Raw genomic sequence first — 25,273 nt, 5'->3', positions numbered from 1 at the left:
AGAGCTGACCACACGTTATTGAACAACACTCAGTGCCTCTCTCCCTGTGTGCTTTGCTGCACCTTCCCACTCTCTCTGTTCCGCTGGTGGTGGCAAAGCTTCCTCTGGATTCTCCCTGCAGGGCCTGGTTGGGTCCAGAAGAATAACTGGAGCTGCTGGTTCGTCCTGCCAGATGGGTCACTGCCACCTTGCTGCTCCTGCCTGCCTGCCTGCCTCCCAGAAAACGCATCTGAGCTTGATTTAAAGATTTCCAAAGGAGGAGACTCTGCCATAATGCCTCGCCGGGTTGCCGTGCTGCTTAATTACCCTCACTGTTAAAAATATGTGTCTTATTTTACAGCCTGAATTTGTCTGGATTCAGCTCCCAAGCCCTGGATCTCATTATAGCCTCATCTGCGAGCCTGTGCTCCTACTCAGGCACACAGGCTGGGAGCAGGAGCCCCCTCCCTTTGCTAGGCTTGAAAGGACCCAGCTCCTCCACTGGAAAGTTTGTTATTTAAATCCTTTTTTCACTCTTTCCCGAATTTTCTTCGGTTTACCAACTCCTTGACTTGTTGGAGGTGCATTTTTCCAGCTGGGGTTGCAGGAGTGCAGGATACTTGGATCATTTAGCGGCCTTTTTTCTTCTTTCCCTTTTCTTAAGGGAAAAGGAGAAGAAAAACCCTTTTTTTCTTCTTGTTCTCCCTCAGGCCAGGGCCTAAGATGTTATTTTTGATAGGCAGGAGGGCCCGCCCAGTGCCTGAGTCACGTTCTCTCTTTTGGCCACTTCGGAGCAGACAGGGTCTGAAAGTGCTGTCAAAGCCAGAGTCTTTGTGAGTAATTCCTCTTCCCTGCCGAATATTTCACGGTACTTAGTGTTCATCAGCCAGGTGGATCAGTGCTGATTCAAGGGAGAATGTGCCTGCTGCAGAAACAGGTGCAGGAATGAAGAACCCACTGGGTTTTGTAATAATCAGCCTGGTATTCAAACACGATTCTGTAACTGTGTAAATATGCAAACCCAGAGCTGTATTTTTATCTGTGTTACTTTCCTTCTTCTTCTTTTTCTTTCTAGAAAGTCTGTCGGTAAAATACTCAAAAAATTTATTTGGATCATTCAGGAACTGTCTTCCAGTTTTCCACTGAAGAATTTACAAGGATGGGTTGACTGGAGCCTCTCTCCCTGTGAATATTTGAAGCAATTCCCCCCCTGGAACCCCTGGGATCAGAGCCCAAGTGTCTGCAGCAGCAGCAGCAGCCACAGTGGAAGCTGGGGGCAACAAACCCATCTCTGTAGCCAGGGCACCAGCAGGAGAAAGAGCAGCAAAATCTCATGGGAAATATTATTTCACCAACATTGTTTTTTTCCTTTTCTGTTGCAGGGGGAAGTTGGAACAAATGTTCCCTGCTTTGTGTTCCTTGAACCAGTGTGATAGGGGGCTTGAGCTTGTGGATAACACTCCTGAGATTGAAAAATAAGCAGGAAAGGGAAAATAACCTGGAGAGAAACAGGAACTAAATGGGAGCTGGAGGAGCTGCACCCCCGCCAGGAGCAGGGATTTGAGGGGGATGTGTATCTGTGTGGAAAGGGAACCTTTCCTGGGCTGGAACACGGTGGGATGCAAAGGAGCTGTGTTGGTTTTCTTAGTTTTTACAGAGATGGGGCAACTGAGAGGCATTTTAAAAGGTTTGATTCCATTAACAGTGTCATGAATAGTGAGACACAAGAGATGTAGAACCAATGCCATTCCATCAGAAGACAACTCAGCACACCTCATCTCAGTATTTGCATACACACATACAAAACTACAGAAACTTTCCATCAAGTGTGAAAGATTCCTTAGAAATCCGTGTCCCACAGAGCTGTGGGAGGGCGGCTCTGCAGTGCAGCGCCAGGCTTTGGGAAGGAGCCCCAGACCAGCAGAGTTTCCCTGGGAAATGCACAGGGTTTGTTTCCAGCTCTGGGTCCCCGTGTCGGCTCTGATGCCGTGGACCCAAGCCCCCCAATTCGGAGCACTGAGGCAGGAATTTGCTCTTCCCCTCCTCTGAGCGCTGTCTTGACAGCTGAGAGCAGCCAGAGAGCTTTTGCTGACACGCCCTGAGCTGGAACATCTGGAGAGTGTAAGCTCTGCTTTCCCTGTGAAACATCCTCAGCTCAGGAATTCTCTTCTTCTCCCAGTGCAGCCACACGCACTGACCCCAGGGCACAGTGCAAGATGTTTGCCTGGGCTCTGGCAGCCAGGCTCAGGATAACTCATCCCGTGGGAGTCTGGGTGGGATGATGGTTTTTAAACCACGGCTATCTGTCCAGGCTGTTAAACAAACGAAACAAAACCGTTTCACAGCAAACAAATTGACCGAAATAAATAAAGCCCTCAGATTTTGGTGGCTGTGCCGTGGGGGTTCTCCGTGCCTGAGTGAGCGAGTGACCTCTGCCAGGACACCCCTTCTTGATCCTGCAAGGGAAGTGTATCCCAAGTGCCTCTGTCACAGCAGACTGGCACGTGTGACACGCTCAGGAATAAGCCAACACTGAATTTTTACGTGGAAGTGGTGCAGGTGACAGAAAGGATTTCAATGGAACAAAGAAACACATTCCTTTTTCTTTCTTTCTTTTTTTTTTTTTTTTTTTTTTTTTTGGGAGGGGGTGGGCTCAGCCCAGTTAGTTCTTTTAAGCATGCCAAGGAAAAACCTTGAGCTGAAATACTTGTGGATTGGAATATGTATGGAATAATGCCAAGGGCAGGGACACCTTCCACTGTGCCAGGCTGCTCCAAACCCTCTCCAGCCTGGCCTTGGGCACTTGCAGGGATTGGGCATGCACAGCCTCTCTGGGCACCCTGTGCCAGGGCCTGCCCACCCTCACAGGGATTCCTAATTTAAAACTGAACCTATGAATTTTAAGCTCGTGTCACTTCAGCAATGTTTGGGGTGCTGAACACACGCCAGAGCATCCACCTGTAAATAATTGCACACTTCACAGCCGTGCTTGCCAGCCCTGAGTCTTTGATGTGGTGTCCACAGCTGGGGAAGGTGCATGCAGAGACCTCTCTGCAGCAAGGTAACTGTGATTTGTAAATGAGCCTTGCAGTCACCACCCAGCAGGTCTGTCCTGGACACAAAGGGGGACGCTTGGAAAATGAATGTTTTCGGCTGCAAAGCACCGAGATGAATTTTCATAGCTTGGTACATGACTGAGTTCATTTCCAGGTTTTCTAATCTGATTCTTTTGCTGCTTTCCAGCAGTTCATCCAGCCATCCAAAACTCTCTCATGCTTAAACAAAACATGGAGGTCTTTGCTCAGGAGGGAATCGCTGCTCTGGTCACATTTTAACAAGGTGTTTGGAATATTTCTTGCAAGGAAGCATTTGAATATCTGCTTTTCTTTTTTTTTTTTTTTTTTCTCTGAAAAAACACCCCTTACTACAGATGCAAGCACACAGCCAGTCCTGGGCTGGGCTCTGAGGCACTGGGGTATTTTCTGACCCATAGCCAAGAAAAAGGAGGAGAGTAAGGAGATACAACCAGACATTTTGAGGGCATCTTGGTTCTGAATTGTCCCTGTGGCGTGGCACTGGCAGGAGGGTTTGGAGCAGCAGCAGGCCCTCCTTGGGTGTAAAGCTTTGTTTCAACCCCATCTTTATCCTCAGCACGCACTGCAAAGGCTCTCAGAGCACAGGAACAGCAGGACTGACCCAAGGAGGCCACTGCAGGGGCTCTGTCAGCATTCCCCACACCTCAGCCCTTTTCCTGCAGGATGCACTAAACCCAGGGATTCACAACGGTCTGGTCTCCCTGCTCTTCCCATCTCATCCATCACTGACCTCTAAAAGCTCTTTGAACATACAGGGCATTTCCCATACAACCCTCTCGTGTGCTCCTACGTGTGAATGGAGCTTAAACCCCAGGTCCTAAATGACACAACAGTGTGCACTGCAAGGAGGCCTTGACAGCAGCTTCATTGAAATTCAGAAATGGAACTTCTCAATTAATGCAGCGGGGAAAAGAATAACAGCACCAATGCAGCAACCCCCTGCCAGTCACTTTGGCATTAGATTCCATTTGCTTTCTGACACCTCCAAGGGCTCAGTTTGTGTGTTGGCTGTGGGGGACAGAAGCTGCAGAGAGCAAACTGGAGATTCCTGGGGGAGCACAGGTCTGGCAGAGATTTTGGAGGGGCAGTGCCACATCACCCCACTGCCAACACATTTCTGTAAAAGTCATCAAATAGTTCAATGCTTACTCATGTAAAATTGCATATTTATATATCTATACACACACACACACACACACACACACATATATATACATGTGTATATATAACTGTATTCTGAATATTTCTGAGGATGACGTATGTCCAAAGACAAGTTTGAAGCTGATGAATGCTCAGGATCCTGCAACCATGGAGAAGTGAAACACACTGATTCTCCATGCTGGGTTTAGGAAGGGCCCTGTCCCTGTCAGCTGAGTGGCATCTGCAGGACCCAGGCACAGAAGTCACAATGTCCTCAGCTGGTCCTGGACATCCCTGGCACGTGGAGAGGGTTCTCTTCTCCACTGCTGCCCCTTGTTTGGCTCCTTCCTGTTCTTGTGGCAGTGCCAGCAAACACAGGTTCTCCTCTGCCTGAACTCGGGGATTCAAACACCGCAAACCCCTTAAAAATTATCGAAGAACAAATACATTCTCACTTCAAAAAGTCTCCTTTAAATTAACTTAAACTCTTTTAATCTCTAATATCTGAACACCAAATATTACAAAATTAAAGAGCTGTCAAAACAACCCCCCCCCCCGGCAAAAAAAAACCTCAACCAAAAGCCTGCAAAAACCCCCAATTATTTTAAAGCAGGGTGAGATACCCAGGAAAGCAAAAGCAATAGCAGCCTGACTTTCTCTTTTTTCAGCCCATCAGCACTAAGTCAGGGTACCTCCTGTGACCTGGCTGAAGTCAGCAGTTCCCCACTGGCTGCAAAAGCCCTGCTGATGTGGCAGGGAAATGTTGAATTGCCACCTTTAATCTGACCAGGACAGAATGTACTCGGTGCCCTCCTGCAGCACAATTACGAGTTCCCAGTAAGGATTCAGCCCAGGTAAACCTCAACACTGGGGCCCAGGGGCCTCAGCCTCCCTCGTGGCTGTAAAACTCCCAGTCCACAAGCCAATAATCCATTTTACTGCAGTGTTTTAAAAGGCTGGAGATGGCAAAGGACAATACTCTCAGGGTAACTCTGAATTTCTTTTCTTTCATGGGTATAAATCAAGCTCTACATTATTTTTAGCAGCTTGCTATTACAGCTTTTGCAACCCGAAGACAGACTACTGCCTTTAATTCATTAGTAATTTCAACAGTTAATCAGAAAATGTCATTACCTAGAAAGTCTGCAGCTCAAAATAAAGCACACTGGAGTTAAATTTAAATTAGAGCATGGACAGAAATGAATGCAGCCTTTGATCCCCTTCTCATCCAGACTGCACCCTGATGGGCACAGCTGGACAGGATGGGAATGGTGAGAAGGCAGCGGTCTCGCCTGGTAAAAGGATACTGTCAACTCATTAAATCCTGGAGTTGAGGCAATTAAAAAAAAATATTCACTGGCTTCTTTCAGAGCTCTCCTCCTGTTTGCTGCAGCGGACACTTCTCGCCAGTTTTATTTCTGAAAGAGGCTGGTTTTCAGGTGTCTGACTGGCAAACACACCATTAACATCTGTTTAATCCTCCAAGTGGCCAAACCGTGTTTCTGCCAGCCGAGCCCAAACAAAGGCACCAGCTCTGCCTGCCTTTCTCTGAAGGGATATTCCTTCAGGCAGGGAAAGAGTCTGCCTCCAGACCCTCTTAGCACTGCCATATATTTGGATAAGACAGGATGCAGCCTCTTCCCAACTCGAAAGCAAGCTGTACTTTTCACTCTCCCAGCGCAGCCTTCCCCCGCCCTCTTTCCCCCCCTCCTCTTTTTTCCCTTTGTTCCCACACAGCGATGTTGTTAAACCCCTCACATTTGTCATGCTGACCCGAGGAGCTGTGACACAGAGCCGGGCTTGCCACGGAACCATCCTGCCTTGCCACTCTCCTCACCTGTGCAAGGACTTGGCCACCTGCAAACACAGGGACAGCCCTGGCGCCTTCCCACTGCAGCTCCGATGGAGGAGATGTCAGTGAAGCTCTCTCCTGGACGTGTCCTGCCAAAGTGCAGCCCAGCTCAGCAGTGGGGCATGATCCTGTGTCCCTACTCCTTCCCACAAGGCACCAAACCACTCCTGGCATAGGTCAGAGGATGTGCAGACTCTTGTTTTGGGTGGCCGTGTGCTGTAATGCTTGTAAATGTACCCAGCACATGCAATGAGTGGAGGTTTTCATCCAAGCTATTATTTATGGGCTTTGAAGCTTTCCCTTCTCCAGTTTCTGCCTACTGGGACAGTGCTGGATTTCTGTTTTGTTTGAAATTTCATCTGAAAACATATATTTCAGTGGAGCATGGTGGTGTGGAGCCAGTCCCAGGGCTCCCAGCCCTGAGAATGTCTTTAGCCACTGGGAATGAATTTTGGAGAGGTCAGTGAGAGATTCAGTCGGTGGAATGCGGCCATTAGAGACAAAAATCCAAATTAAGTAGACAGCAATGAGATGCAAAATCAGATTTATGCTTTTAAGGAGTCAAAGAAGAGCTTAAAAAGCAGGGAGAGGTGTGTTCAGTAGCCCTGTGGTGGGAGAAGGAGCTCGGGATGGGATGGGATGGGATGGGATGGGATGGGATGGGATGGGATGGGAGCTCTAGGTCGGCTGGTGCCAGGTACAGCTGCCCCTCAACAGGAGGTTTTGCTGACACAACTCACATCTGTTAGGGTGTACGTCGTTTCTCTCAGGTTTCCGGGTATTCCCTAACACAAGCACGCAGGCAAAACTTAAAAATGTGGATTATGCTTAAAGACAGACAGGGGCTCTTCATGATTTTCTGGCCGACACAACCAAAGATGGCTTGGAGGTTAAAACCCTCGTGAATTAATTGCTCCATCAGATCTCCCTCAGCACGCCAGCTGAGACGAAGAGGAGGGCAGAGCATCACTGACCACCAGAAACTCGGAGCGGGGCGGCTCTGCCGGCTCTGCCTCCTCTTCCTTGGCTGCTCTCCTCCGCTCCCGTTGCCCAGCTGGGTGGGAGGGGGGCTGCGCGGTGACAATGGCAGTGCACTCCTTCCTTCTCCGTCCCCGCGAGCTCGGGCGGGAAGGGACAGTCCCAGGGGCTCGGCCTGCAGCCGGTGGGCGGCCGGGAGCGCTCCTCCCGGCGGGGCAGCGGGATGGGGGAGCCCGGCCGGGACCCCGAGCGCCGGGAGGGATGAGATGGGGAAGCGGCGGGGAAAGAAGCGGGGAGGGAGCGGCGGTGCCCATCGCGCCTTTCCGACGCGGCGGCGAGAAGGACTCGGGCGCGCTGGCGAAGGGAGGTGGGGAAAAGCAACACAAAAGCACCGCGAGTGCCCGGCAGCGCTCTCCGGGTTCATTCCCGGCAGAGGGATGCGCCGCAGCCGGGATGCCGGGGGCGGGGAGGGGGGGGGGCACAGCCGGGCGTGCAAAAACCCCCGGCTCTGCATCGCTCCCGCCGCGCCCGAGCGGATTAAATTACCGCAAATTCGAACGGAGCTCCGCTGCCGGAGCGGGGAGGAGCGAGGGGCCGGGGGGGAGGCGCCGGCTGCGAGGAGGGGCGGCAGCCCGGGCCACCTCGGCTCGCCCAGCGCCCGCCCCGCGGCCCCTCCGCCGCAGCCGCAGCCGCCGCCGCGCTGCCCGCAGCGACTTCGGCGAGCGCCGAGCGGAGCGGGAGCAGCGCGGGGCAGCGCAGGGCAGGCAGGCAGAGCCCGGCATGCCGGCGGCGGCGGGCGATGGGCTCCTGGGCGAGCCGGCGGCCGTGGCGGCGGGCGGGGAGGCGCGGCGGGCGGCGGCGGACGGCGGCTCCTTCCTGGCCGCCTGGCTCAGCGCCGCCGCGCCCCGCGAGCGGCTCCGCGACTTCCAGCACACCAAGAGGGTCGGCAACTACCTGATCGGCAGGAAGCTGGGAGAGGGCTCCTTCGCCAAGGTCCGCGAGGGGCTGCATGTGCTCACCGGAGAGAAGGTACCGCCGCCTCCGGGAGCCCCCCCCCCCCCCGGGCGTGAAACGGGGGGAGAACGGGGGGCTGGCTAGTGAGCGGGCTGTGCTGAGTCCCTGCCGGCCGGGAGGGTGAGTCCCCGGGAGGCTGGAGGAGCTCCTCCGGCAGGATGGAGTAGCCCCCTGTGAAGCGGAGTAGCCCCCGGCAGGACGGAGGTGCTCCTCCAGCAGGATAGAGGAGCCCCCCGGGAGGATGGAAGAGCCCCCGGGAGGGTGGAGGAGCCCCCGGGAGGGTGGAAGAACCCCTCGGGAGGATGGAGGAGTTCCCGGGAGGATGGAGGAGCCCCCGGGAGGATGGAGGAGCCCCCTCGGCGCCGTCCCCAACTTCCCGCGGCTCCGCCGGGCGCTCCCCCCGCGGAGCTTTCCGCGGCTGCAGTCTCGCCTCCCTCTTGCACTACTTCGACTGCCTTGACCCGTCTTTTTTTTTTTTTTTTTTTTTTTTTTTTTTTTTTTTTTTTTTTTGTCCTTTCCCTTTAATTTTAAATTTTCGCCTTCGCCCCGGTTTGTTTGCTCACTTTTTCTGCTGAGGAAAGTGGGTTTTTTGGGTGAGACTCGTGTTGCTGGGGAGCCGTCACCGCGTGCAGTGCAGTCGCGACATGTCGCGTGTGGGTGCCCGCGGGCACTTGTCGCGCACCTGGCGACGGGAGATGCTGCGGGAGGGGGCACAGTCTCAAGCTGCTCGGTCCGGCGCACGGCAGATGTGTTCGGCGGCAGAGAGGCACCCCGGACGGCTCTTCCCCGGGCTGCTGCTCGGCAAACTCCGTGCAGCGTCTCTGCTTTTTGGGTTTTACCCAGAGCCCTTCGGCGGAGGCTCCTACCCGTCACTTGGGACGGCTCACAGCGGTGTCGGGAGCAGCAGGGGCTTGGCTGGGCGGCGAGTCCAGCAAGGACGAGCCCCCCGGAGCCCCCGGCAGAGAGTTGTGCTGCTCTTGGTTATCCACACAACTTCGGAGCGCTGTGAGGAGCGGCCGAGGGAGCTGGGGTTGTTCACCCTGGAGAAAAGGAGGCTCAGGGGGGACCTGGTGGCTCTGCACAGCTCCTGACAGGAGGGGACAGCCGGGGGGGAACAGGGACAGGAGGAGAGGGAACGGCCTCAGGCTGGGCCAGGTTGGACATCAGGAGGAATTTCCTCATGGAAAGTGGTTTTTAACAGTGGAAGGGGCTGCCCAGGGAGGTTTGGAGTCTCCATCCCTGGAGGTGTCCGAGGAAGGACTGGAGGTGACATTCAGCGCTCCGGGCTGGTGACGGGGTGGGAACGGGGCACAGCTTGGGCTCGGTGGTCTCTGAGGTCTGTTCCAGCCTCAGTGACTCTGGGGTTCTGTGAGCTCTGGGACTCGTGCCTCTCCTGTGTCCTTCGCACGGGGCTCCCTGCCGAAGCCTCCCCGGAGCGGTGGGGCTGTGTGCGGTGTAATTCCCTCCTGCTCGTGCCGCTCTCCGTGGTTGCATTCTTGCGCTCTCGGGCACTTATCCTTTCATTCCGGTGACTTTGTCACGGAGCGAAATTTGATATAGGGCTCTGAGAATCTCATCGTGTGAAAAAAAATGATAAGGTTTGTGAATGTTATCATGTAGGAATGCAAAAAAAAAAAAAAATTAAAATGTTGCTCTCCTCTGTTACCAAGCGTGTGCTTCTCCTTGGTAACAGAAACATCCAATGATCCTGCAGTTGATAAAAGGCACATGCACACACACGTCCTCCCCACCTCCACGTTTTGGGTTTGCTACATTTATCTCAGTCTGTTAAGAGGGGAAAAAAATAAAAAAGAGCCACCACACACCCCTCTGTCTCAGCTCCCAGGCCTGCTGTTTGGCTCGGGTTTTTTTTTTTTTTTTGCTCCCTCGGTGTCTTGAATAACACACACTGTGACAAAGTGACAAGCAGAAACTCGGCGAGAGTCGCTCTTCCTTCCTGCCGAGCCGCGTCCATCCCCGGGGGCAGGCAGGGTGATCTCCGAGCTCTGTGCTGTGGCACTGCCTGAAGGAGCAGTCACACACTTCCAAACTGACTAATCCAATGTCCACCCTCCCAGAAATCCACCTCTTCAGCCCCAGCTGTTTGTGGGCAAGCTGCTCGGGTTAATGGGCGGCAGAGAAGAGTTATTAATGATTTGCTTCGGGTGAGGTCCTCTCTGAGCGAGGTTCCTCCCTCACACCCCCGTGGAGATCAGCCATTCCTTGAGCACTTCCACCCGAGCATCCTCCCCTGGTCTGCTGCCAACAGAGCATCCCCGCTCTCCGGCCGCCAGGCACTTCTCTTCCTGGTCCCATTCCCACCTTGCTCCTCCCAAGAAGGGAGGGTCACTCCGGAAGGGCCTGATGCTGTCCCCACTTCCATGGCCCGAGGCAGGCTTTTGTCTGTAAAGACACTGTTGAGCCGAGGGCATTGCCTAAATTCTGTAGGATTGCCCTAAAGCAGAGTCTTGCTGGTGCTGAGCCGAGGGCACTGCCTAAATTCTGTAGGATTGCCCTAAAATAAGTGTAAAGCAGAGTCTTGCTGGTGCTGAGCCGAGGGCATTGCCTAAATTCTGTAAGATTGCCTCAAAATAAGTGCAAAGCAGAGTCTTGCTGGTGCTGAGCCGAGGGCACTGCCTAAATTCTGTAGGATTGTCCTAAAATAAGTGCAAAGCAGAGTCTTGCTGGTGCTGAGCCGAGGGCACTGCCTAAATTCTGTAGGATTGCCTCAAAATAAGTGTAAAGCAGAGTCTTGCTGGTGCTGAGCCGAGGGCACTGCCTAAATTCTGTAGGATTGCCTCAAAATAAGTGTAAAGCAGAGTCTTGCTGGTGCTGAGCTGAGGGCACTGCCTAAATTCTGTAGGTTTGCCCTAAAATAAGTGCAAAGCAGAGTCTTGCTGGTGCTGAGCCGAGGGCACTGCCTAAATTCTGTAGGATTGCCTCAAAATAAGTGTAAAGCAGAGTCTTGCTGGTGCTGAGCTGAGGGCACTGCCTAAATTCTGTAGGATTGTCCTAAAATAAGTGCAAAGCAGAGTCTTGCTGGTGCTGAGCCGAGGGCATTGCCTAAATTCTGTAGGATTGTCCTAAAATAAGTGCAAAGCAGAGTCTTGCTGGTGCTGAGCCGAGGGCACTGCCTAAATTCTGTAGGATTGTCCTAAAATAAGTGTAAAGCAGAGTCTTGCTGGTGCTGAGCTGAGGGCACTGCCTAAATTCTGTAGGTTTGCCCTAAAATAAGTGCAAAGCAGAGTCTTGCTGGTGCTGAGCCGAGGGCACTGCCTAAATTCTGTAGGATTGTCCTAAAATAAGTGCAAAGCAGAGTCTTGCTGGTGCTGAGCCGAGGGCACTGCCTAAATTCTGTAGGATTGCCCTAAAGCAGAGTCTTGCCCCTGCTGTCTGGGAGCTGCTCTGGCAGAGCAGACCTTAGGGTCACTGAAATGTCACACTTCAGTAGGGGCGGCCCAAACAGGTTTTGATTTGCAGCAGACTTTAGCAACTCCGGAGGAGTTAATGCTCGTTGCTGTCTCAGAAAATGGTGTGTTTGGGGACGAAATCCCTGGATTAATGAGCCCCCAGCCAGGCTGGGATCCACGGCCCTGACTCAAGGCATTGTACACGCTCGAGGCGATGCCGGGCGGGTGCCAAAAATCTGCCATTAGCTCAGCCTGCCATTGCTGGGAGCTGCAGAGGTCTCCAGGAGGATGGGGCTGGCACATTCTGTGGGCCAGGCTCCCTTCAGCAGGGCAGCTGATGGATGCTGGTGCACTCGGGGTGACCTGTGTGGGATGGGGCTCAGCAGCTCCTGCCAGCTCGGGAGGGTGAGCTGAGGTGAGGTTTCTAAACCTTCCCTTCCCAGGTTTTTATCGCCGGACTTCCACCCACAGCTCCCACGGTGCTGCTCCGTGGTTTGTGCTGCCACGGTGCCAGGCATGTTGTTATTTCCTGGGCTTGAGAAAAGCCCTTGGTGGGGCCTGATGCAATTAAGTGCAGGAGAATGCTGGGCAGATTATTCTTTCCGTGGCTTTTGAATGAAATATCGCAGCCTGGAATCTGACATCTTGGGGTAAAGGGCTCATTTGTCAGCTCGACTCAGGCAGCCTTTAGTGCTAATCCTGAGGAAACATAGCTGCTCTGTGAAGAGCAAGCCAATTTAGCCTTAAATTGTGAGTGAGCTGTGTTTGGGTGGCTCTGGGAGCCTGTGCACAGCATACTCTTGGATTGTTCCAAGTCATTCACTGGGTGATGGGGACCAGGCAAAGGAGATCTCTCTCCTTTATAAAGAGAGATATTTTTTCTAAAAAGAGGTGTATTTTTAGGAAAATACACTTATTTTTTGCATTCTTAGGGAGCTGAGAGTACGTTGCCATCACTGTGGTGGGGTGATTTGAGGCTCTGTTATCACACTCCGTGTTATCTATTCTGTTTTCTGCTGCAGACCCCACTGCAATGTCCCAGTAACTCTGTACAGCATTGTGGAGTGACAGCACATTGACAATATATTGAGCCAAAGTTCCTGTAAGCAAACCTGATCCAAGATTATATTTAACTGCTTTTCGGCGTAATCTTTGGCACTACAAAAAAAAAAAAAAAAAAACAAAAACACCTAAAAAGTCGCTGAGGCAAATTGACTCATTTGATTTCTCATCCAGGGAAAACTTTGTTTATAATTTTCTTCAGTGCTATTGTTGAGCTGGAACAAGGTACGTTTTTAGTTACACTCTGTCAAGAGGCTTTCAGCAGCAGTGGGAAGCAGTGGCTAAAAATACAATTTACCAGTTTTGCTGTGGAGGCATAGCAATTAATATTAAAAGTGGCCTTTTCACAGAAGAGTTCACGTTCAGAATGCATTTCTTTATTAAAGAGGTAGAGAAAAAAGTACAGAGAAAAGGCGTGTTTGGGGTGGGTGGGCAGAGCAGCCTCCCTGCAGACCTGGAAATGCCTCTTTGTGCCACAGAGTTAATTTTGCCAGGAGGAAATTCGCCCTTTCCCCTGCGTGTTTCACCACAGGCTGCAGGGAATGGAGACTTGGTGGCTTCTGGGGGTGCTGGCAGGTGGGGATCTTGCCCTGTTGATGCCCTGGGTGGCCGTTCCCCCCCTGGTGCCCTCTTTGCTCCTCACTGGAAATTCAGCACTGCGGGGGACTCTCAGCCTCGTCTGTATTTCAAACCCCAGAGTTTCCCAAGCGGTAGCACTGGCTTAAAACCTGGGAAATTGGGTAAAACCCATGTACAGCTCTAGGATCTTTACCTCTGTCTTTACCCTTTGTGAGTTTTGGGGGCCTTGAGGGGGTGCGTGGTGTCACTTCCAAGCCATCCTGCCAACCAAATGGGTCAGCAGGTTGCCTCACTGCAGACAAAAGTTTATTTTCTAGGGTGTTTGTAGGTCTTTCAGTTCAGCCTTTTCCTTTTTCCTCCCTCCCAGGTATTGTGAGGTTGCAGGTAAAACTGTGAGACCTTCATTGTTGTCAGGGCATCCGAGGGTGAAGCTGCAGGATTTTAATTTGAAATTTGATCTGTGATGGTTTTTTTTTCTTCCTCCAGTAATACTTGTATATCAGTTTCCTGGATGGGTTTGTTCTCTCACTTATGTTTAGTTAGTAATTTTATCTTTACCTGTTCCTCAACATATTTTCAGGTTTTATCTCCATCCAATTTTTTTTTTTTTTAAGAAAGCTTATTTTGAAAAGCACTGGCTGCAAATCCACAGGGTGGCTTTTCCCCAGGATCTGTTCCCCTTTATGAAACAGCTGCCAACTGTTGCACCTGGCCGACGTGCCACTCTGAATTACATGCACCGAGGAAACAAAACCAGGGTGTTCCTGCAGCCTGCATTTTCACATTTCCTTGCTTCTAGGTGTTTGCTTTCGCAGCTCTTCTTTTCACGGGGGTTTGTGCCTGCGTGTGCAGATCCAGAATTTCTGCTGAAGCCGCTCCGTGCGCGCCTCTGTTAGCGTGCAGCCCTCCAGGGAACGTTTGGGAGAGCGGTGCTGTGCTTGCAGTGGCAGCGCTGAGGACTTGGCTGGGAGCAGGAGCAGGCTGATGTGCCAGTGTGGTGCTCCCTCGAAGGCGTTATGGAGCTTGCAGGAGCTGGAGCAGAAGGCAGCGTGGAGCTGGTGTGCTCCCCCCAGCTGCTCAGTCTGTTCCACCTGGAAAACAACCAGGTGAAAATTGGACGTGAAGCCACGCTCTTCCCTCTGTCCCTCCCCTGTGCTGTGAGCTGGGATAGGCCAGGAGCCTTTTCATGAACCCAGAGTCTGACTTGCAGAAAGATTGGCTTCGTGTTTTTCACTAAGCAGCTTGCAACTTGTTCTGCAGCGAGCTGAACGGCTGCGCATGTGGCAGTTCCTTATCCTCTCCAGATAATCTGCTTCCAAGTTTGCATTCAGCAGTTTTAAGGGTGCCTCATGTCAGCAGTGTGCTGCTTTTCCTACAGGCTGTTCCCCTTGCAGGATGGAGGCAAGCCCAGTGGTTTGGGTTCAGCTGACGCCGGGGGACGCTCACATCTGGATCCCCGCATTTGCTCCTGCAAGTTTTGTGCTTCTAACTTGGTTCAGGGTATGCAGAGCTCTATGCCCGTTTCCAAAGGCATGTGCTGCCTATAGAAGTCCTGGCAATGAGAGCACATCTGGCTCCCTGCATTGTGCAGTGTCTCCTCTGGCAGCAGTGACCTGCAGGGTGCTGCAGCTGCAGCTCCTCGCGTTTCAGCAGATGCTGCATCTCTGCCCTCGGGAGCTGGGAAAGGGGAGGTTACAGATGAGCAGCACAAGGATGTAGCCCTGTCAGGAAAGCAGTGGTGACAAACCTTGTGCTGGCTGAGTTGTGACAGCCTGCCTGAACCCCGGGCTGTCGTGCTGTCTGAACAGCGGCACGGGAGCGAGCTGAGGGCTTACAGCTGGCTCTGCTGTTCTTCAGGGCTGTGGAGAGGCATCCAAAAGCCAAGAGGTGGGGAGATGTCAGCCAGGAGGTGAATTAGGGGGCTGGCAGAGTTGGTGCTCACCTGGCAGTGTGGGGTACAGGTGCACCAGAGCACTCTGGCTGGACTCTGGCCATGCTGGTGCTGCTCTGCTTGCCCCACTTTGGCTCCTTCAGCTCCAGATCGGCTGAGCTGCTGTTTTCAGATGAATTGAAATGCTCTGGGGCCCACCTAGGACAGAGGCAGCCCTCTGTGAGCTGCCTCAGTGACCCCTGGCACACCTGAGTGCTGATCTGTGCTCTGGCAGTGCTGGCAGAGAGCAGGGTCAAACCTCATCCTCAGGGAAAGGGCCTGGGAGGAGCCACCACGGTCCCCCAGGGAAACCACCTGGGGAAAAATTAACAAAAGCTGGCCAAAGTCTCCTTTTCTGTCAGTGTTTGCTCTGCTCTGGCCCTGAGCTCTGGGCTCAACACCTTTGGTGCCATTCCCATGGTGCTTCTCATTTGCCATGTGAGATCAGAGGCACGGCGAGGAAAACCACTGCAACAAAGAGAACTAAAAAAAGCCAAGTTATATAAAATAAAGTTCCTTTGCTCTCTGTCTGTTGTGGAAGATTGTCATGGAAACATTTTTTTTCAGAGAATAAATTCGTTTTCTGTGAATAATGTCCACAGAGCTGAGGGAAAGAGCGTATTATTTATATATAAAATCTTCACTGGAGACACCTTTTTCCTGGCTCCTGACAGTTGTAAATGTTTTATCTGCTGTGTTTTAAATCACTACAAAGGAGGGCATTACCTGGGCCTCAAGAGCAGTGGCTCACGGGGATGGGCTTGTTGGTTTTGGTCTTCCCTAAAGCCAGAGAGCTGAACTGGCATTAAATCAGGGGCACTTAGCCTTCCTTAACTCCAGTTCTGCATGAGATGGCTAAACTGTGAAGCAGGGGCTGTTTAATGGGAAACATATCCCACAAGCAGGGAGATGGGAGGATGTTGGCCGCCGGCGCTGGGAGGGCGAGTTATGCCTTATTTTCCCTGAGGAAAGTCTGCCCTGATAGCTGCTCCCACCTTGAGTTCAGAGCTTTCCTCCAGTGTTTTGGCCTGTCGGTCTTACCTTAGGAATGGGGGTCAAAAAGGCCTTTCCTGAAAAAAAACCAGGGAGATTTTGGAAGGCGGCGCTCGGTGGATATTTTTGCGAGGCAAACCCACCCGTCACAGGCACTCAGAGTCAAGATTGCTCCTTGCAGGAAATGTCTCCGGCCTGGAGGCTGGTTTTGACAAGGATCTGTAAGGATTTCTCTTGGAACCTCTTAGTGCATCCTCGTGTATGTCTGTGCCTGGCTTTGTGCCACCACTACTTTCATCAGTCTCTGCATAATCTCTCCTGACTTGTGCAGATATCCTGAGAGGCCAGGGAGGTAAAAATGTGCTGCTCTCCCCCACGGCTGCCCCATTAATTAGCTGGCCAAGAGAGCACTGAAAGGTTGCTGGAAGTGATTTCTTTCTGCCAAAGGCCAGACAGATCCCCACCACGACCCCCCCCCAAGATAAGCCATAAACCAAGTTCCTTCCCATGGATGGGGCTGTTCTGTGTTCCTGCTCCCCAGGCAGCCTCTGGAATCTGTGCCTGGTACAAATGCTGCTGCTTTGGACACGTAGAGCCAAGGAAAAATGCATTTCATGGAGGTTTCTTTTCAGAGTGGCTGGGTAGAGGCACTGTGTCACCCCCCCTCGCCTCCAAACCGTCTCCTGCTGGTCCCTGGGCTGTGAAAGTCTGGCTGTTCCAGGTGCCAGGGATGCTGACAGGTCAGGATATGTCTGTCTGTCTGTCCCAGTTGGAACAGGGGATGAGAGGGAAAAAGCAGCTGGCTCTATGGAAACAGCAGAGCAGAGGTCCAGGGAAGGATAATCACAGCTGCCTGTGGAACATGGCACAAAATTCCCCATAAATATGATGTGAGGTGACAGACATGTTGAAGAGAAATAGCCTTGAGTTTGCCTAATTTACCTTTTGGGATGCTCATTTTAATTTTATTAAAGAGCTTTCTCTTATCAGAAATCTTTCCCCCATGTAGGTGCTTGCAGGAAATCATCGAGTCAGTGCTTAGCATTCTCTTAATTAAATGTTTTGAGCTTCAGTCAGTTACTACAACAAACAGTTCCTGGACCTCAAGACTGTTCTGAAGCTCTTCTCAGAACTCTTTCCAAAACTTCAGCATAATTTTTTAATTACTGGAAAGAACTGGATAGAGCAATCCAATAATAGTCCCCAGTGCCTTGGACAGGTGTAGTTAACACCTTTTTTTTGCGTTACCAAATACATCCTGCTTATGCTTTTGGGGATTAAGTTTAAGTTGGCTGTGGCACCGAGAGGCCTTAGGATCATTTGCTTATCCAAAGTCCTCCTGAATCCCTCTCTAGCCTGCTGGGTGCTGTTTGGGCTGCAGGGAACTGGTGGGATGTTGTTTTTATCCCCTGGCAATCGGATTCCTTCCCTTCCGGCTCGCAGGGATCCGAAGTACACGAGTGAAGGTACCCGGAGCTACTCTCTTGTCTGGAGGAGTTTATGTGGCTTCAGGGGCTGATTTCAAGCTTTCCTGGCTGGGTCTGGCCTGCCAGCAGAGCCAGTGGCCTTCTGCCTGCTGAGACATTTATCCTGGACTCGTCTGCAGCAGCTGGGTTTGTGTATTGCTACACCCCAAGCTCTTGGCTGAAAATATCTCAGCAGCACTGACTCCTCCCTACCTTTTCTGGTCGCTGATTTTACTACAATTAGAGCGAATGCTGAAACACCCTTTTCTTTAGTGCTTTATTTCTTAAGGTACTGGAACTTGCTGTATAAAAACCCACGCTCCTTTACTGCACTGTGAAATTTGCTAAGCTGTAACAGTTAGAGGAAAGAATAAACTCTACCCAGAGAATGAAATTGGCATTTTCTAGTCCTTGGATTTGGTTGTGATGAACAACTTGTTCTGTGCCTGGCTGGGTGATTGCCCAAAATGAGATGCCCTCGAAGGGGTTGATTCTGGGACTGTGCTGACAAAACTGTGCAGGCTTCAGAGTTAGGTCTGTTTAATGTGATTTGAATTGGCCACCCAAAATCACCAGCTGGTTTTGAAAAGGGAGCTCAGATTTTTGTGGTGAGAACAGTGGTAAATACAAAGCAAGCTGCAAGTGAAGCCAGACAGCCATGGCTGGAAATAAGAGAGGAAAGAAACTGAATTTATTGCTGCCTTGGGCACAGCAAAAAGAAAAAAAGCTGGAGATGGACTTGCAGTACTGATGGCTGCAGATATCTCCGTGGTCTGGCTCTTTGTCTCATTCTCCTGGCTGAGGTTAAACCGGACAGTAAACTTTGTGATTTGGGTGCAGAAGTCCAAGTCTCCGGCCTTGTCTTTGCCTGTGGCCCGAGCTGCAGCTCTGAGCTGCATTGGCACGGGCAGGATGCTCCAGGATGGTGCTGGGACTCAGTGCTGCTGCCTGGCCTGGCACCAAGTCAGAGTCTGCCAGAAGGAGACTCTGGGGAAAAAGAAAAAAGAGGAAAAAAAAGATGAAAAAGGCAGGGGGTTGCCCCTCCAACAGTGAAATAGTCCCCCCAATAGTTGAGGTTGCTTCTCTTGTGCTCTGCTGGTCTCCTGGCCAAATCCCACAGTTCTTGCTGGATTCTTTTTCAAACCAGTTTCTGTTGGTCTCCTGGCCAAATCCCACAGTTCTTTTTCAAACCAGTTTCCTCTCAATTCAGCCGAGCTCCCTTTGGCAGCAGCCAGCAGGAGCTGCCTCCCTCTTAGAATTTGCAGAAGGAAGCAATCCAAGCGGCTGGGTAAGTGGGGAAAGCTCTTTAAAGGTCCTCAAAATGTCACACCCTGATTTTGCAAGGCCACCCCCTGTTCTCTGCAGGGTTAAACACGTTATGACATTATTTCCCGAGCTGGGGCCAGGGCAGTGGAAGCGTTCCTGCAGTTGTTTTTGCAGGCATCTGACCTGGGCATTGCTCAGGACCTGGAAGACTGAGGGAAGCAGCTCTGCTGCAGAGCATCCAGGCCGTGAGCTAAAGTGGCCCCTGGGCAAGCAAATCCCTCCAGGAGCACAGCTTCCTGAGCGGGCAGAGGGATGAGGATGACTCGGCCTTCTGCCCGCCGAGCACCTGGAGGTTCCTCCTGCCCCGAGCAGCAGGTGGTTGGCAGGTCTGGGAAGCTGCCCAACAGGAGCTGGTGCCTCCTCTGCATGGCCCCAGGGATGGGGGCATTCCCAGGATGAGTGTGACCCCCTTCCCTGCCTGGTGGCAATTCCATACTGCTGACAAAGGGGATGCAAAACGCGGCTTCTCTGGTGGCAGCAGCTCTGCCACCAGATTTCTCCCAGATTTCTCCAGGCAACGTTTGGTCCTTCAAGCTGTTTCTCCTCAGGTTTATTTTTTCCCCTGGGGGCCTTGCTGTGGCTGTTTCTGTGCAGTTTGGTGCCAGCCAGCTTCAGCCTCCCCCGCCTCTCTCTCCCTGAGATTCTCAAGCCCTCCCCAGGCAGAGCTGGCAGCATCCCCGTGCCCGTGTGTGGGGGACACGTGCCCGTGTTTGGGTGAGGACACGTGCCCATCCGTGCCGGAGTTTCAGCCCCTCTCTCCTGCATCCTCTCCTCCAAGGAGGGGAGAGCTGCTGGCCCTGCCCTCGCCCGCTCTCGCCTCAGCCCAACCTGGAGGATTTTTGGAGAGGAGCAGCAATTGCTCATATGATGTGTCACACCAGAACCTTCAGGAAAGTAATTCATTCCAACAGTGTGATTCTAGGACTCAGGAACCAAAAATATGGGCTATTACTCATCTTTGTATCTCATAACACAGAATAACCTAAACCATTTATCTATTTACACAGCAGAGGTTTAGCCAAAAGCAGAATGTCAAGAGCCACTGTTGCTACATATTGAGAGTAATTACTTGCTTTATCATTAATTTTTTTTTTTTTAATTTCTGTGCCAGTGTTGGCCAGGAACTCGAGTCAGGAGATAGGCATGATGCAGAAACAAAGAGCCTCTCCTTGAAGCTTGGGAGAGCAGAGCTGAGTAATTGGCGTGTCTTGAGTGGGCTGTGAAAGCTCCAATGTGTTTGTTTGATGATTACCCAACATCTACAGTATTTTCTCTACCCAGTGCTTTTTCCCTTCTGCATGAATGAAATCTCCAGGTGCATGCACACACATCCACCCTGCACAGGAGGCTCTGTGTGTTAAGTGTGTCTGGGCACATTTGGCCCTCGCTTGCCTTGCTCTGCCTCTGGATGAACTCACAATCAGGGGTATTTAACTAAGTCAGCCCTGGGGTAACTCTGTGCGAAGTCTGATCCCTAGAACAGGGTATTGCTGGAACAAATCTGCTGTTTGCACCTCTGTCAGCTGTGCAGGGGGATCTCTTGGACCTGAGGGAAGGGGTCTGGAAGGGGGAAAGGTGGCTCAGAGCTGGGGTGAATCCCAACGCTGCCTTGCTCGTGTGCTGGGGTTGGTGGGGTGCCTGACAAGGTACCTGTCAAAATTAGGGGAAAAGTTCATCCTTAAGGCACAGAGAGCTAATTCTTGGTGATGGTGGCAGAGTCCTCCAGTAGTCCCATGGCTGGCTCTGTCTTCTGGGTTCAGGGGCTTGCTGCACCTCCACAGCTGAGCTCAGGCTGGGCAGCACATGTGGACACGTATAATGTGCTTTTTTCTGTCAAGGAATTAGGGGTGACTTACCAATATGAATAATAGATTGCTGCTCCATGCTGTTACCCCTCCATGTTCTGTGCCTTGCAGCTGTGATAAATACCAGCTTTTAACTTGTTTTTTTAAACTTTTGCAGAGATTGCTTTGTGCTGCCAATGTACGGCGTGGTATCTCATGTTTCTGTAACCTGTGAATTTGTTTGTCCTCACCAGAGTAACTCCTGTGGTTTGCTGTCTAAATACTCCGTGCAAGCCTCTGTGCTCAGTTCCATCTCATTAGATGAAAGAATGTACTAATTTAAGTCGGTTTCCTTGGTGAATCACCTGAGGCTTTCAGCAAGGGGTGAAATCAAGCTCTGATTTACCTGTTGTTTTATCTGATGGCTAAGTGGTGTCAGTGAGCAGTCAGGAGTGTGGTTCATGGTCCTGATGCTGCTCTGAGCTCACCCAGGCAGCTCTGCTGTGTGGTGCTCACCCTCACCCCGTTACCAGGGCTGTGGCATCAGGGTGATCTTTCCACAGCAGGAGCACATTCAGCCAACAGCAGGCTCAGCAGCATTGGCTCCTGGCTCTTAGCACACACCAGGAAGCCCAAATTCCTGCAGTTTTACCCTTCAATTCCAAGGCATTCATGTCACAGGGGAGGTGCAGATGACCCTGAATATTTTTAGGGATGGAGCAGCCACAGCTTCTCTGGGCACCTGTGCCAGGGCCTCACCACCCTCACAGCCAGGAATTCCTTCCCAATATCCCACCTAACCCTGCCATCTGGCAGTTTGAAGCCATTCCCCTTGCCCTTGTCCCAAGCCCCTCTCCAGCTCCCACGAGAGAGAAAAAGCAGAAAAAAAGAAATGTGCCAGGAGAGTGGCACCAAAATGGTTTTGTTTTTCATAGCATGTTTTTTATGCAAGTCCTGCAAAGCCAGCACTTGACTACAATTTAGGAAAATTGTAATGAAAGGATATCATCTCCAGTCGTGTATTCAAAGCCAAAAACAACACTTAAAAGTTGTAAACACCAGCCTGGAGGCTTTCTGAGTAAGCAGCTGCAATAAATGCCCAGCCTGAAGCGTGTCAAGTGTTTGTGGGTGCTTAGTGGGATTGTCCCCTCTCCTTTGCTCCTGATTTCCTGGCAGTAATTTTGGACTGTCGTTGTGCAAGGAAATAAAGGATGGACCAGTCAGTGGGGCTGGAAGAGCAGCTCTTCTTTCTCTGACCTGTGCAGCTGTGCCCGAAGCCACGGTGTGCCAGCTGAGAGGGACATCCTTTTGACTTCTGGCTTTTTCTAATGGTTGTTTACACAGGGTTAGAGCAACAAATCATCGCTCTCCCCCCTCTCCTGCTCTCTCCTTAGGTGGCAGTGAAAGTGATTGACAAGAAAAGGGCCAAGAAGGACACCTATGTCACCAAGAACCTGCGGCGGGAAGGGCAGATCCAGCAGATGATCCGCCACCCCAACATCGCCCAGCTGCTGGATATCCTGGAAACTGAGAACAGCTACTACCTGGTCATGGAGCTGTGCCCTGGGGGCAACTTGATGCACAAGATCTACGAGAAGAAGAGGCTGGAGGAGCACGAAGCCCGCAAATACATCCGGCAGCTCATCCTGGCCGTGGAGCACCTCCACCGGGCAGGAGTCGTGCACAGGTAATCTGGGGGAGCCTCTCTGCTGCTGAAGTTGCTGTCAGCTCCTCTAAGTGGTGTTTGTGTGTGCTGGAAGGAGAGTCCCTCGTGGAAACGTGCTCCTGAGAGCTTTGTGGCTGCTCCTGCTGGCGGTGTCCGGGTGCTCTGGACACGAGGCTGTACCTGCAGAAGGCATCAGCAGCTCCAGGTGAGCTGTGCTGACTCCACTGCCAGGAGCTGGACTCTGTGGTCCCCGTGGATCCCTTCCAGCCCGGGGCTTGCTGTGGATCTGTGCCAGTGAAGATAAGGTACACTCCAGAAGCAGGGCCCTTTCGCTGCCAGCGCTCTCCAGAGCTCTGCACCAGCAGGAGCTAACGAATCGTTTCACCACTTCTTTAAAAAGGTGCTTGTGCAAGCCTCCTGTGCCACTGGTGGCAGCACAGCAGGCTGGGGCGTGAGCTGGTTTGCCCAAAGCTTGGTTCCAGGGGTTCCTGGTCCCAGTTCCAGGGCTGGCACAAAGCCTCAGTGGGACCACTGAAACCCCTGGCTCCTGCTGCCCTGCTCTTTGCTTTTGTTGCGTCGCCTGGGCACGGGGTGGAGAGAGCCAGGGCTGCTGCAGTGCAGCACCACCTCCTTTCTCTAGGGCCTTCACACAGAACCACGGGGTGTGCTGGGCTGGAGGGACCCCCCAGGGATCATCCAGCCCAACTCCTGGCCCTGTGCAGGACACCCCAAAAATCCCACCCTGCGCCTGGGAGCATTTCCCAACCTTCTGGGCAGAATTAGGTGATGCCACACGATCCAGTTTGCTCGGAGTGCCACAGGACTCCTCATTTGACACGTTCACTTTGACCACTTCCAGCCTGTTGATTTTAAGCATTTTCCAGCCACTCCTCGAGCTCTGTGGATGAGCAGGGCGTGCATCTCCTGGCAGGGGGATGCTGTGGAGTTAGGAGTTCACCTGGGCTCCGGGGAGAACAGGACAAGCTCAGCAGGCTGATGAATAAAGAGTGGCTGAAGGCCCTGAGCAGCAGCTGGGAGAGTGCAGGTGGAGATGTCACATGTGACTGCCTGTCCCTGTACCTCTCTCCTCTCTCTGCTCTCTGCTGCCATGGAGACAGGAGGGTGGTGGGCTGGCTGGACCTTTGGAGCCAGCATCTCTCCTCTCCTGTTCCTAGGTGTATTTATAGGGAGCCGTGCTAAGAAGGAGGCCCTGCTTTCTAAATTTGGGCCAGCTGGTGTTAAGTCTGGACTCCCACACAGTTCCCATATGATGCTGAGCAAGTTGTGTGGGCCCCATCCATCCTCCTGGGTTCTGTGGGCACGCTGCAGGAGCCAGACATCTGAATGCTTTTCAGGATCTGGCTCTGCAGCTCCTCGGCTCCACGGACTGTGCAGGAGGTGGGGAGCTGCCCACAGCCAGCCCCTCCAGCTGTGCCCAGCTGTGTGCTGAGCTGCCCACCACTGTGCAGCGTGGGTGCAGCTGCCTGCCTGGAGCTCCACGTGCTCTGAAAGCTGCTGTTTGCTTGTCTTGGGTCTCTGTGCCTTCCCTGTGATCCATCAGGGATAATTGCCACGTGCACAGGACGCCTCTGGTCTCACCTCGAGCTGCACTTCAGGTGCCACTGTAACATAAATATTTGAGCAGCCACCAGGTTCTCTGTCAGCCTCAAAACTGCTGGTTTGTTTAAAGTATTGACCCCACAGTTTGAGGCAGGGACAAGGGAGAAGTTTGCTTACTGCTTTCAAGGATCAGTTAATACCCAGTATTTAGAGAGAGAGAGGGATACAGGAAATAAATCAAGTTTCTGAGATGGGCAGAGGAAAACAAGGCAGGATCAGATGAACATGTTGAGCTTTTAAGAGCAGGACTGGGTCAGCAGCAGCAATTCCTCTCAATGAAAAATTCACCTTCTGCACAGAGGCCAAGGCACTTACAGGGGGCTGGCAGGTTTGGCTTTGATCCCATTCTTCTTCAGAGAGGACTCAAACCCACATTTTGTACAAAAACAGCTTGTTCCCTAAGCACAGGCTGGAATCAACAGGCTCTGGTGGTGAGAAGGAGGCAAGGCTTTGGGCCAGGGAGAGCCTGAGTTCCTGTGTGGATGCTGAGTTCCTGTGTGGATGCTGAGTTCCTGTGTGGATGCTGAATTTCCCTGTGTATCCAGAGTTCCCCTGTGCATCCTGAGTTCCTGTGTGGATGCTGAGTTCCTGTGTGGATACTGAGTTCCTGTGTGGATGCTGAATTTCCCTGTGTATCCAGAGTTCCCCTGTGCATCCTGAGTTCCTGTGTGGATGCTGAGTTCCTATGTGGATACTGAGTTCCTGTGTGGATGCTGAATTCCCCTGTGTATCCAGAGTTCCTGTGTGGATGCTGAGTTCCCCTGTGGATGCCGAGTTTCTGTGTGGATGCTGAATTTCCCTTTGTATCCAGAGTTCCTGTGTGCATCCTGAGTTTCCCTGTGGATGCTGAGTTCCCCTGTGGATGCTGAGTTCCTGTGTGGATGCTGAGTTTCCCTGTGTGGATGCTGAGTTCCTGTGTGGATGCTGAGTTCCCCTGTGCATCCTGAGTTCCCCTGTGGATGCTGAGTTCCCCTGTGGATGCTGAGTTTCTGTGTGGATGCTGAATTTCCCTGTGTATCCAGAGTTCCTGTGTGCATCCTGAGTTCCCCTGTGGATGCTGCAGGTTGTCTCTCCCCCCTCCCCTCTCTGCTGCCCCTGTGACCTCAGCACAGCTGCAGAGGCTGTGGGAGGAGGCAGCAGCAGCCCTGAGAGCAGCGTGACAGTGCTGGCCTTCCTCTGGCAGCTGAGCTCAGTCCGTGCAGCCCTGTGGTGCTGAACTAATCCCTGCCCCACAGGCAGCCCCCTCCATCCACCCTGTTTCTCAGATCACTGAGCAGCTTCCTGGGAGGCTTCCACGCAGTGAATGAGCTGGTCTAATTCTGCCCAAACTGATAAAACTTGACACAATCATATCTGCAAGTATTTTCTCTGGCTTAACC

At 52.2% G+C, this 25,273-nt stretch overlaps 1 protein-coding gene across 2 annotated transcripts in view; it reads left to right on the top strand.

Annotated features, from left to right (window-relative positions):
• Positions 1 to 7,824: 7,824 nt before the first annotated feature.
• The window catches only part of HUNK (hormonally up-regulated Neu-associated kinase), a 44,810-nt gene continuing 27,361 nt past the window's right edge, over positions 7,825 to 25,273 (top strand). For both annotated transcript variants that reach the window (XM_053936341.1, XM_053936339.1), the window contains exons 1-2: positions 7,825 to 8,073; positions 22,003 to 22,295. In XM_053936341.1, the coding sequence (XP_053792316.1) occupies positions 7,825 to 8,073; positions 22,003 to 22,295 (542 nt within the window). The remainder of the gene's footprint in view (positions 8,074 to 22,002; positions 22,296 to 25,273) is intronic.

This window comes from Vidua chalybeata, chromosome 2 (assembly GCF_026979565.1).
Source record: "Vidua chalybeata isolate OUT-0048 chromosome 2, bVidCha1 merged haplotype, whole genome shotgun sequence".
NCBI lineage: Eukaryota > Metazoa > Chordata > Aves > Passeriformes > Viduidae > Vidua > Vidua chalybeata.
The sequence above is the reverse complement of the archived record's forward strand: the minus strand, read 5'-3'. Positions and strand labels throughout refer to the sequence as shown.